The 14,125-nt window shown below is 37.2% G+C and overlaps 1 protein-coding gene across 2 annotated transcripts in view; it reads left to right on the top strand.

Moving 5' to 3' along the window:
* The window catches only part of SGCD (sarcoglycan delta), a 420,259-nt gene that overhangs the window by 309,594 nt on the left and 96,540 nt on the right, over window positions 1–14,125 (top strand). For both annotated transcript variants that reach the window (XM_001113209.5, XM_015141314.3), the window contains one exon: window positions 7,244–7,316. In XM_001113209.5, coding sequence (XP_001113209.4) covers window positions 7,244–7,316 — 73 coding nt within the window. The remainder of the gene's footprint in view (window positions 1–7,243; window positions 7,317–14,125) is intronic.

Genomic DNA, 14,125 nt, shown 5'->3' on the forward strand with positions numbered 1-14,125 from the left:
CACCCCTCCCATGAAATCTTACTATCACAGATATACTAGATATCCATTTATGTACTATGTAAAGTATTTATATAGATGTTTATATGTATATATTGCTATATATCTCTAGATATAGATATACAACTGTGCTTTATACATAAATACAGTAAGATTTCTTTTGCTCCCCAAGAACCAATTTTTGTCCCCTTGAGGATAACATCACCCCCATTGAAAATGTGTGATTTACAATATTCGTTATTTTTAAAAATAGATTTAAATATTTTTGTAATATCCACCTGGATTGTTACAATAAAACTTATTAAGAGCAAAGATTGTCTTCTTACTGAACATTGCCTCAGCACTGTGCCATTCACATAATAGGTGCTCGTTAACTATTTATAGGCAACAAATATTACAACACTCAGAATGGCTGTAGATTTTATGTGCATTTTAAATATTTTTTTCTTAATTTGCAATTCCTAAATAAGAAAGCCCGAGCCTACTTTCCCCCACAAAATTATGTCTGACGTAGGCTCTACATAAATATTTGTTGAATGAATTAATTTTATCTGTACTTTTTGGATAAGAAGAATCTGTCCTGATTCCTAAAAAGAAAATATTTGGTATGTATCCTAGAAACTATTTGTAATGACTGCAGATGTTTTGCATTAGAAGTTTATTAAATGCTACCAGCAGCCTGGGGAGACACAATGGGATTCAATTACCTCAAGTGACTATTTCTACTGAAAGTTACTTTCTAGCATCTGTGCATTGTTCATGACTGGGAAGCTTTTCAGAAGCTGACAGCCACCTACCATGTGCTTAATCCCAACACTTGTGGAAAATCTGCATCCTCGTTGATCACTCAGTTCATTTTAAATCTTTGGTTAAACATAGCCCAACTCATTTCCTTAAAAAGAATTTTTCACTTTTAGGAGAAGGCCAAAAATTCATGTTAGGAATTAAGTACAAAAACCTCTGTTTCTAAGGCATTTCCTGTGGTTAGTTGTCCCATAACTCACTCTTCTACAACTAACATATGTGCTGTAGAGAAGACTGGTTTGTAGGAAAATGGGTCTCAGATATTAAAGAGTATTTAAATATCAGATTGCAACCATGTTTACTAGCCTGGACTTATAGACACAAAAACTATATCTCACATATGTTGGAAATCTTTAAACAATGGGAGCTACATGAAGATACCTTTAGCTAAAACTTTGGAGTAACCAGAAAATTATCTTGCACAGAAGACAGTGTTCATTACTCAAGAATTATTAGTTTATTCATAATTTTTCAAAAATATTCCTGGTAAATATCATGGGAGATTAAATTTTCTTTGTCATGGTTCTTGCTCCTTCATAAGAAAAATATAGTTGGATTCAGAGCAGCTTCCTTTATTAAGTAAAGGCAATTTCTATTGTGACTTAAATATCAAATACCAAAATAGCTGAATATTATTTGTGGAGTATAAAGTTTCAATGGGCATGGCTGGTTTTGAGCATTAATTACTTGGCTTTGACTGTCTGTTTCATCTCCTCCTATGGGCCCTGTGATCATCCTTCAGTTTGCTTCTTGTCCAACACATCACCAGATCCCATTGGTTTTCCTCTTAAATATTTCCTCAGCCATCCACTCTTCTGTGTCCTCACTACCAATCATATGATCCCATCTACCACCGTCTCTCGCCTGGCTTCTCCTTATTACCCTTGCCTTCTTTAAGTGTCTTTTCCATGACATAATGTCTCAGTCAGCCTGGGCTGCTATAACAGATACTATAGACTGGATGTCCTAAAAAACAGAAATTTATTTTTTTACAGTTCTGGAGTCTGAGATCAGGGTGCCAGCATTGTCAGGTTTGGTGGGGTCCTTCATGTTGGCTTGCGGACATCCGTCATCTTACTGTATCCTCACGTGGCAGAGAAAGAGCACTAGTCTTTTCTTCTTCTTCTGAGGACACTAATCCCATCATGGACACTCTACCCTGATGACCTCATCTAAACCTAATTATTTCCCAAAGGCCCCACCTCCTAATACCATCACATTGAAGGCTAGGGTTTCAACATCTGAATTTTGGGGGGACACAACAAGTAATTCATAACATGCAGCCACAGTGATCTTTGAAAAATGCCAGGTGGATCAAATCAGATCCCCTGCTTAAAGCCTTCACTGTGGTCTCTGAGGCTCTGCACTCCCTGGGCCAAACTTTCTCTCTAGTCTCACCACATAATGTTCATCTCTTGCTAAGAATGGCCCAGCAACACCAGTCTTTTTTTTTTTTTTTTTTTTTTTTTTCCAGACGGAGTCTTGTTCTATCTCTCAGGCTAGAGTGCAGTGATGGGATTTCAGCTCACTGCAACCTCCAACTCCCAGGTTCAAGCAGTTCTCCTGCCTTAGCTTCCTAAGTAGTTGGGATTACAGGCTAATGCCACCACACCTGGCTAATTTTTGTATTTTTAGTAGCAACAAGGTTTCACCATGTTGGCCAGGGTGGTCTCAAACCCCTGACCTCATGATCTGCCCGCCTCAGTCTCCCAAAGTAATGGGATTACAGGCGTGAGCCACTTCGCCTGGCCCAGTCTTCTTTATTAGTGGGAATTTCTCAACTGTGAAGCCTTTCCATAGTCTTTTCTACTGCTACATTCTGCTCTTGACTAGTTAAGTTCTAATTTTTTTTCAAATATCAGCAAAACTTCACTCTTTTAGGAAACTTATCTGCCAAACCAGGTTGTGACTTCAAGTTTTATACTTTCAAAGACACATTTATTTTCTTTATCACTACTATATATTTTCATTTCTGAGATTAATTACTAGGTTTTTTGGCATTTTTTGTTTTGCTTTTTGTTTGTTTTTTTTTTTTTTGAAATGGAGTTTTCACCCTTGTTGCCCAGGCTAGAGTGCAAAAGCACAGTCTTGGCTCACTGCAACCTCCACCTCCTGAGTTCAAGCGATTCTCCTGCCTCAGCCTCCCGAGTAGCTGGGATTACAGGCATGCACCACCACGCCCGGCTAATTTTGTATTTTTGGTAGAGAGGATTTCTCCATGTTGCTCAGGCTGGTTTCGAACTCCTGACCTCAGGTGACCCGCCCACCTCGGCCTTCCAAAATGCTGGGATTACAGGCATGAGCTACCCCGCCCAGCCGATTACTAGTTATTTAAACCAATTATTGTACACTAGTGAAGGACACCATATTATACTGTGACCTTCTTACCTCTTTGCTTCTCCACTAGAGCCTCCTGCTTGATATAGATTTAAGTTAATTGAACTTTGAGTTCACCAACATACTGTGCTCCTTTCCTGGTGCATAGAGTTTATCCAATCAGTTATATCTGGAAAATAATAAAATAACAGGGGTGGAAGGAACCTTAAAGATTATGTAATCTACCCAAATGGAGAAATAATGCTAAAGGGAAAGTTGTCAAAGGCCATGCAATGAATATGCAAAATTAGAACCGAAAATCAGGTTTTTGGTTTCTCAGTATTTGGGTATTTCAAGAAACAAAATTATTTTTCTTCCATTTTCTTATCACCATTCTCTAGATTGACTTCCTTTCTCCATTTTATAATCTAATATGGATATAAAACTATATCCTTATCTTGTCAAGTAAAATATCATTGTTATTAAAGTTATCATTCAGGTTCTATATACCCAAGCAATGTGAAGTAGAAAACTGACATTTTTGCCTCAAACCTTATTCATCAGATATTTTAACTCTGCCTTTTGAAACTGTTGAACATTTTGGCACCGAGGTTTAAACCCAAAGATGATTTTTAGCTCATATTCATTAATGCAAAAGCACTAAACATAATTATACCAATATTAATCATATTCATCAGGAAAAAATTTATCAAAGCAAACTCTGTTAAGCTAGTTTAAATTCTTAATCAATTTTATAAATAGTATACTTAAGTAATTTCTGATTTTTAAAAGAACATTTCTTGAAATTCTTACTTTTGAGATCAGTTCTTCATGTACAAGAAGTGATTCATCATAAATTTTCTGTATCAAATTTCAGTGATGGTATTTGCTGTCCTAGTAATTTTTCTGTCCAGTGTTTCTCCCAAATCCAATTTTCCTGTGTGACATTTTGCAGATCTAAATTTTTCTTTCAGTATTTAGTCCACAGCAATTTTTACATGTATATAGTTTTAGATAATTTGTCATTTTTCATGAAATTTAATTTTCTCAGGTCAATCTGTCAATCTTTGGAGTTTTAAAGAATTACAGCATTTTTAGGGTTTTGATGTTTTAGTTAAGTTTCATTTTTGCTGTCTGCCATTTTATCTATTATGAGGTTTATTTTCTGGTGATTATTTCTACCTATTAAATGCAGTTTAAATCGGATAAAAGTCTGTTACTTTTTTTTTTTCTTAAATGCTGAGAAAATGTTTTGCGATTTCCTTTGATACTACAGTATTATTTTTTCTTCTCATTAGAAAAAAGAGATTGCTAAAGGCAATTATCTGCTTGGGTAAGATTGTAAATCTCATAACATTTTAGATTTGGGGGTTAACAGTTTAACTCTGATGCTTATCCCTCATTTAAGAATTGAGGAAATCCAAAACCAGAGATTTTTATCTGACTTGCCTAAGATCATAGAGATAGGACTTGATTTCAGTTCTCTTGACATCCAGGACACTTTGAGGGAAAAGTATGACAGAACTGAGATCTGTACTTGAGTATCCTTTCTGGAGAGGAGAAGCTGGCTTTTTGTTACTAAGGCAGTGGAGTGCATTTGAGATTTTATTTTATTTTATTTTTTTACAAGTTTACCCCCTACCTGTGCTAGCAGGGAAAAGAGCCATTGAGCTGATCTTTATGGTGATTCAGAACACTTTAGATAGATCCTGTCACATGCTTGATAAGTTCCTGATTGATTGTATGGAATTAAGTTATTGGGCAGAGAACCAGCTAATGGAAACACATTGATGAAATCATTTTTGAGAGACATTAAATGGAACTTAAAATAAAGCTGAAATGACTTTATGGATTTTTCACTCAAACTGTTTATGAACATTTATTGCCATCAAATTATATTGTGTCAAAAGAGGGAATCAATAGGTATGGTTTTAATAGAAACCTTTTTGAAATAATAAAATTGAGAATAATTCATTATCTGAGAAAACGGAGAGAGGATGGGATGGGGAAATTCATCCTGAAGGATGATTGTCTACTCTGGAGCTTCTGTGAAAGTGAAAAATGGTGTGAAAATCAGAAACCTGATAGCACTTGGAAAGAAATGGTCTTTTTGAAGAGTATTAATATCTCATCTCATTATAGATGTGAATTGTTTTGAGAAGAAAGGTGATTGAGGATTTAGCAAGCATTGCATTGCTTGATGGCATAAACATTGATATTTGCTCATATCTCATAAAAAGATGAAGATGTAAAGGAGTGACAATCTGCTGAGGGAGACAGTCTAGAGGAGTGATCAAAGGCATCAGTTTTAGAACGGAAAGATTAGAGTTCAAATCCCACTCCTCACTCAAACACCCCTCCCACTTCCACTTAGTTGTGTGACCATAGGACAAATTTCCTGACTTCCCTGAGCCTCAAAGATACTAACAGTCTCCACTTCATAGGGTTATTCTGGTGATCATATGAGAAAGTAGAATATCCAGTACAGTTTCTAGTTCATAGTAAATGCTTTAAAAATGTTCTTTTGGAAAGAGTCATAGAAGATCTGGATAAGAAGAAGGACGAATAAGAATCATAAACATTATATAATATTACTGCTGATTGCTTTGTGACAGAGATCTCATTCAGCCTTCCAAGATTCCCAGGAGATAAAGGTACCATCAACACACTTTCTTTTGAGAGAGGGAAACTGAATATCACGGAGGTTGAACTTCATGCCCAAGGTCACTCCACTAATGAGTGCCTTTGAAATCTTTCCCTAAGAAGTCTTATCAATGAGTCTGCCCTCCAGTACGTGGAACATATGGACCCCCATTGGCCAAAATCCAGCAAGAACATAATCACAGTATTTGGTTGGACCGTGGGAGCTGAGGGAGTGGGAGCTGAGGGAGCATGAGCGTCTTGTTCTTCACTTCCTTTCTACATCCAAAACCTGTCAATCATTTGCCACCTCTACCTGTCAGAGCCTATCCCTCTAGATTTTGCTGGCTTGCCATTCAGTGGGCACCATCTTACCCTGGCACTGAGAAAGCAATAATTTAATACTCCCATAGAAGCATCAGTACCATTTGGAAATGAGTCCAGTAGAAGCCTTCAGAACCTAAAATCAACCTGGCTATATCCCATATATGACCTTGTCTCTGCCCACACAGAGCTTAAGATCTAGTTGACAGAACACCACACCATTTTAAAGCATGTTCTTTGTTGAATATAATGGAGCATTTCTAAACATGATAACAATGTAAGAGGATTATAAAAATTCACACGTGGAAGCAAGATATTCTCCCCTCCTTACAGCATCAAAGTACACCAAATGTATAAAAAAGAAACACTTTTACTTCAAAGTACAGGATACTGCCTCAGCTAAGTTTAATTGAAAACCTAATATCTAGTGCAGTTGTCTGTGATAAACTGAGGTTTAAATGATTTGAAAACACTTTGGAAGCAGACAAATCAGATAATCGCTATCTTTATGGCTGCAAAGGTTCGAATGGTGTTGACAAGTTGTAAAGATAAAAGCTTATAGCACAGTCAAGAGCTAACTGTCTAGATTGGGTTTGGGATCAATGTTAATACTCAAAGTGTAAAAGCTCTGAACTTCAAATGATCTCTCATAGTGTTCTGTTTTGCTTAACTTTTCAAGATGATAATGTAGAACTTTATTTACTGAAAAACTTTTGGTAGTCGTTAGGCGAATACTAACCCACTGCGTAGATGTCATATGTGTTATGTGATTTGTGCCATGCATTGCAATAACAGAGCTTTGGTTGCTGTTTTTCAAAACATTTCCAGTTGAGTGACTATTAATAGTTTCTGAGAGACAAGAGTCAGACCTTACCATTTCTAGGCATCTTTTCCTTTCTGAAGCCGAGATGGAATTTGCCTCATGGCTTCACTCTGATCTCAGAAAGAATGTTTTCGAAAGAAGTTCCTTGTTTTTTCAAAAGCTGTTTGCATGAGTGGTTCAATGCTTTCCTATCATGGAGCTCTAAAGCTGCTGGAAAAATATGTGGGAATTGGGTTGTATAATGGATTCGCTGCATTTAGCTCCAATCAGTGCGCTGATTGTGCCTCCAGGTGACTCCAGTATCTCCAATCTCTGTTTGCTTTTCTCTTTTGTTTACAGGAGCGGAGGGCACAGTGTTCCCTAAATCTATAGAAACACCTAATGTCAGGGCAGAGCCCTTCAAGGAACTAAGGTAAACTTCTGACTTTGGTTTGCATTGATTAATGGCTATCGCCTTGCTCTGTGCAACTGGCCAGTGATTCATTCTGAATAAATAATAAGTGTCACAACTTGAATACATAAATTAAAAGAGGTTGGAGAGAACCAGAAGGTAAGCTACAACCAAAAGAAAATTTTCTTTGAGAACTTAAAATTGAGGATCTGGGTGGGGTAAAAGGTTGCCCACTTTGTGAAATTTAGATTCATTCATTTGGAATGTTTGTTATCTGCTGTATTTTGTGGTATCCAAAATCTATCCAGTTAGAGAACTAGTTGGTAATTGGTTCTGATCAGCCCAAAGAAAAATGATATCTAAAAGAAGCTGAAGTCTAAATATAATACAGATGTCTTACTGTGTAACAAACTCTCCACTACTTGGGGTGGTATGGTACTAGACAGAACCCCCTTCTGCAGATGTTCCAGGTGCTGATGTTAATCTTCAAATATTTATAAATGCGCTGCCTTAGCAGAGAATGACTCTGAGATGCTGTGTACTCAGCACCAGCAACTAAGGAAAACACAAAAGAACAGATAGATGGATAAACAGACAGACAGACAGACAGACAGAGGGCCTGGAAACCATTCCAGCCACCAAACAACCATCCGATTGTCCCTCCCCACAAAAGGTATTTAAAACGGTATGTTGAAACAAATAGAACTATTCTTTCTATTGCTTCAGTTATTCATCATAATTGTGATGAATTCAGTGAACACTGGCTTTTTTTTTTTTCCATTTCTGGTAGTTCTTTTACCTAAAAGCAATCATAAATCACCAAATGACCATTTATGGCACTGAATAACTATTTCATAATAGACATCAACCATAGGCACATGTACTTGCATTGCACAAATCATATCTACTCTTTCATGATGCAGTCTGAAGATCTATGCTTTGCTAAAAAAGCAAGAGCCATGTTTGAGCTTGTGTTTCTCTTAACAGAAGCACATGCTCAGTAAGTGGAAAATGTATCACCTCATTATAAAACCCATAGCATTTTTTGCAAAGTCTATAAGTCTGGATGGCTGTAAGGAATAAATTGGGCCAAAGGCAGAGGACAGTTGGTGGAGAATGAGTATCTTTTCATAACAAAATCCCACATAGAGTGGGCTGTATTTTTAAGATTACACATCACACCACAAGGTTCTACTTTTTACTAGCATAACCATCTTCAGCAGAGCTTCCACATGAACTTACCTGATTCTCTGTCAGCTAGTTCCTATGTTTCATATAAGGTACTGAAGCTAGAATCTTTTAAGCAAATGTATCTGAGTAAACTTGCATGTTAGGACTCTACGAGAAAGAGTTATTGCCTGAGAGTACAATGAACCCTCACATTTGTGATGGAAGAGGTCTTTCGAGACAAGCTAATGAGTGGCCTTGTTCCCTTTCTTTTCACAGTCCTCTGTAGAAGCAGGTTTCTTACAGAACTAGTCAGTAATTAGTGATGATTAGCCCCAAGAAAAAGTGCTGTCTAAAAGAAGCAGGACTCTAAATACAATACAGATAATTTTCTATGGAACAAAGCTTTTCATTACCTAGAAGATTTGGGAAATATAAGAGGAAAAGAGTTAGGCTGCCTTATCTTTAAGCAGTAAAGTAAATCTTCTGTAGTTAAAAACAAACCCAACCCAAACCAGGGAAACAAAAAGACAACTCTCCAAGCATTAGCCCACTCTAGAGATGCATAGCCTAAAGAACATGGAGCAGAGTATTTGCACATGTTATGCTGGAGGCATAATTGTAGTGTTTGTTACACAACTTTTAAACAACCTTGAAACTTGCCTTTAAAAAGTTAACCCTCCACAATTTACACGTAAATCTCCTAAGTCCAGTGCAACAAAATAAATAAAGATTTTGTGTAGTTGGTTTATCTTCCGTGCTTCTTCTAAAGTTATAGGTATGTCCCACAGAGGCTAGAAAGCATGAAATTTTTAAAAATAATTTCAATTTTCATTTTAGATTCCAGGATACACGTGTAGGTTCGTTACATGAGTACACTGCATGATGCTGAGGTTTGGAGTACAAATGATCCATCACCCAGGTAGTAAGAGTAATACCCAATAGATAGTTTTTCAGCCTTTTGCCTTTTCTCTCTCCTCATCTAGTAGTCCCTCCGTGTCTTTTGTTCCCATCTTCATATTCATGTGTATCCAGTGCTCAGCTCCCACTTATTAGTGAGAATGTGCAGTATTTGGTTTTCTGTTCCTGTGTTAATTTGTTTAAGATAATGGCCTTCAGCTATATTCATGTTGCTGCAGAGAACATGATTTTGTTATTTTTTTATGGCTTTGTAGTGTTCTATGGTATATATGTACCACATTTTCTTTGTCCATTCCATCACTGACAGACATCTAGGTTGATTTTTGTGTCTTTACTATTGTATATTGCAATGAATATACAAGTGCCTATGTCATTTTGATAGAACAATTTATTTCCCTTTGGGTATATATCCAGTAATGGGATTGCTGGGTCAATTGGTAATTGTGTTGTCAGTTCTTTGAGAAATCTCCAAATAATGGCTGAAGTAATTTACATTCCCACAGCAGTGTATAAGCATTCCTTTACTCCACAGTCTCACCAGCATCTGTTGTTTTTTGACTTTTTAATGATAGTCATTCTGAGTGATGTGAGATAGTATCTCATTGTGGTTTTGATTTGTGGTGTGCAGCATTTTTCATGGTTTTTGGCCATGTGTATGCCTTCTTTTGAGAGGTGTCCTTTTATTTCTTTCACTTTTTAATGGGGTTGTTTTTTGCTTGTTGAATTAAGTTCTTTATAGATATTATATCTTTGTCAGATATTAGACCTTTGTTGGGTGCGTAGTTTGATAATATTTTCTTCCATTTTGTAGACTTGCTGTTTATCCTGTTGATAGTTTATTTTCCTGTGCAGAACCTCTTTAGTTTAATGAGGCCCCACGTGTCAATTTTTGGTTTTGATGCAATTGCTTTTGAGGACTTAGTCATAAACTCTTTCCCAAGGCCTATGTCCAGAATAGTATTTCTGAGATTTTCATATAGAATTCTTATAATTTGAGGTCTTCTATTTAAATATTTAATCCATCTTTAGTTAATTCTTAAATATGGGGAAAGGTAGGAGTCCAGCTTTATTCTTCTGCATGTGATTAGCCAGCTATCCCAGCACCATTTATTGAATAGGGAATCCTTTCCACATGCTTATCTTTGTTGACTTTGTCACAGATTAAATAGCTATAGGTATGAGACTATTTCTGGTTTCTCTATTCTGTTCCATTGGTCTACATGCCTATTTCTGTATGAATACCATGCTGTTTTGGTTATGGTAGCCTTAAAGTACACTTTGAAGCTGAGTAATGTGACAGCTCTGGAGTTGTTCTTTTTGCTTAGGATTGCTTTGGGCTCTTTTTTGGTTCCATATGAATTTTAGGATTTTTTTTTCTAATTCTGTGAAAAAATGACATTGGTAGTTTTTAGATTACATTGGGCAGTCAGACCATTTTAACAGTATTGATTCTTTCATTGATTCCATGAGCATGGAATGTTTTCTCATTTGTTTTGTCAACTGTGATTTGTATAAGTGGTGGTTTATAGTTCTCCTTGTAGAGATCTTCTTCCTCCTTGGTTAGATGCATTCCTAGTTACTCTATTTTTTGTATGGGATTGCTTTCTTGGTTTGGCTCTCAGCATGAATATTATTGATGTATAGAAATTCTACTGATTTTTGTAAAATGATTTTATTTATCTTTATCAAAGTCATTTCAGTCCTAGGAGCCTTTTGGTAGAGTCTTTAGGGTTTTCTAGCTATAGAATCATATTGTTGGACTGGGTGTGGTGACTCACACCTGTAATCCCAATGTTTTGGGAGGCCAAGGCTGGAGGATTGCTTGAGCCCAGGAGTCTGAGACAAGCCTGGGCAACATAGTGAAACCCTGTCTCTACCAAAAGAAAAAAAAAAATTTATAGCCAGATGTGGTAGTGATGCATGTCTACAGTCCCAGCTGCTTGGGAGGCTAAGGCATGAGGATAGCTTGAGCTCAAGAATTTGAGTTTGCAGTTAGCTATGATTGCACCACTGCTCTCCAGCCTGATGGCAGAGCAGGACCCTATTTTTCTCTCTCTCTCTTTCTCTCTCTCTCTCTCTCTCACTCTCTCTCTCTCTCACACACACACACACACACACACAGAATCATATTGTTAACCAAGAGAGATAATTTGACTTCTTTTTTTATTTATTTCTTTTGGCTGATTGCTCTGGCAAAGACTTCAGTACTGCGTATAGAAGTGATAAAAGTGGGCATCCTTGCCTCATTCCTGTTCTTAAGGGGAATGCTTCCAGCTTTTGCCCATTCAGTGTGACGTTGGCTGTGTGTTTTTCATAGATGGCTCTTATTTTTTTGAGGTATGTTCCTTTGATGCCTAGTTTTGTTTTTTTGTTGAGGGTTTTTCTCATACAGGGATATTGGATTTTATTTAATGCTTTTTTCTGTATGTCTTGAGATGATCATATGGTTTTTGTTTTTAATTCTGTTTATATGATGAATCACATTTATTGATTTTCATATGTTGAACTATCCTTGCATCACAGGAATAAGGGCTATTTAATGATGGTAAATTAACTTTTTGATGTGCTGCGGGATTTGGTCTGCTAGTATTTTGTTGAGGAATTTTGCATGTGTGTTTGATGAACAGGGATATTAACCTGTAGATTTCTTTTTTCGTTTTGTCTTTAAGAGGTTTTGATATTAGGGTGATGCTGGTTTCCTAGAATGAATTAAGGAGGAGTCCTTCCTCCTCGGTTTTTTAGAATAATTTCAGTGGAATTGGTACCAGCTCTTCTTTGTACATCTGGTAGAATTTGGCTGTGAATCCATCTGGCCTGGGGCTTTTTTTGCTAATGGGTTTTTATTACTGATTCAGTTTCAGAACTTGATCTTCACTCTGTTCGGGGTTTCAATTTCTTCCTGATTCAACCTTGGAAGGTTGTGTATTTCCATGAATTTATCCATTTCCTCTAGATGTCCTAGTTCGTGTGCATAGAGGTGCTCATAATAGTCTTTGAGGGTCTTTTGTATTTCTGTGGGGTAGCTTGTAATATCACCTTTGTCATGAAAACATAAAAATATTTTCTTGTGTAATTCTAAAGCTTGCTTTTTTTTTCTTTTTCTTTTTCTTTTTTTTTTTTTTTGCCCCTGTTGTTCAAATTGTGATAGCCTGGACGGAGTCAGGGACCTAGAATGTCATAATTTAACTCCTTCATCCTTTTGAAATTTTTTAAAATGGTGTTTTATAGGAATGTCTCTGACCAATTGAAAAGATGAACAATTATTGATAGATTAGCCCAGACCAGTGTGTCTGTCATTGTTTTATATTTGTCATTTCATGGTGCCACATGCTACTCCATGCTATTGATTGCTATTGACCTTGGATATTGTGTAAATTGTTAATGAACTTGGTGACTAACTCTTCTGGTCTCTGACTTTAGCACTGGGTCAGTCTCACTTGCCCACATTCACACTGCTATGTCTTCTAGATTTAAGAAAATAGAATAAGTGAGGTTCCTGGACTTGTACTAGCAAATAAAGCTAGATAGACTCTTTAGGTGAAGCGAAAGTGGTCCATTCTTCAGTGGTAGCAAAATGGAGGGAAAAAAGCACTGTGCTAGGAGTTGGGCGCCTAATGCCAACCCACTGTAGGGGCCAAGGGAAAGTTTCCCTTTCACTATCTGCAGATTCACTAAAAATAAACTGACAGGCCGGGCGCGGTGGCTCAAGCCTGTAATCCCAGCACTTTGGGAGGCCGAGGCGGGTGGATCACGAGGTCAGAAGATCGAGACTATCCTGGCTAACATGGTGAAACCCCGTCTCTACTAAAAATACAAAAAACTAGCCGGGCGTGGTGGCGGGCGCCTGTAGTCTCAGCTACTTGGGAGGCTGAGGCAGGAGAATGGCGTGAACCCGGGAGGCGGAGCTTGCAGTGAGCCGAGATCACGCCACTGCACTCCAGCCTGGGAGACACAGCGAGACTCCGTCTCAAAAAAATAAAAAAATAAAAATAAACAAACAAAAAAAATAAACTGACAACAGGCAGATTAAAAGCAGAAAAGGCATAATAAAAAATTTACCTTAATATGTACAGCACAGGGGGATTGTAGGAGAACAATTACCCAATAACCCAATGAGATACAGATGCTTATAGGCTTTTCTTCATAGGGGAGGGGAGATGAGGAAAATGTAGCATTTTGGGAGTAGTAAATGATTTTAGGGCAAAATAAATGGACTTGGGGAACATAGAATGGTCTGGGACAAAGTTTGTTGGGCCTGCAGAGCAGATGATGTCTGCCAAATGATTCTCTTTGAAATACTGAACGGGACTGAAACAGAAAACAGTGGTTTGTGACAGAATTCTGTCCAGGTGTGTTGCCATACTTCAGTCTTTCTTCCTACAGTATGAGTCATTAATAAAAACTCAGGGAAGGAACCAACGGTAATTGTTTTTTTCTTTCCTTTGGGGGCTGTCCAAACTTTAGGCAGATAAGGGAACTTCAGAAAATAGCTTCTTCCAGACTCTCTGCTGGTCTCCAAGAGCCTTAAATTTAAAATATCAAGCCAGGGTGCCGTATTTTGTTGTATTAGTTTCTGAGCCCTAATATCCCTCTGTGGCCTTGAGCTAATTGTGCAGCCCTGTCTGTGAAAAGGCAGGGCACTTCTAGCTCTAAACAGCAAATCCTTTTGTATCATTTTGACTCTTGGTTTCAAAATAATTTTAAAGTTGAAGAAGAGTTATAAAATTTATACAGATAATTAT

This window comes from Macaca mulatta, chromosome 6, assembly GCF_049350105.2.
Source record: "Macaca mulatta isolate MMU2019108-1 chromosome 6, T2T-MMU8v2.0, whole genome shotgun sequence".
Classification (NCBI taxonomy): Eukaryota; Metazoa; Chordata; class Mammalia; order Primates; family Cercopithecidae; genus Macaca; species Macaca mulatta.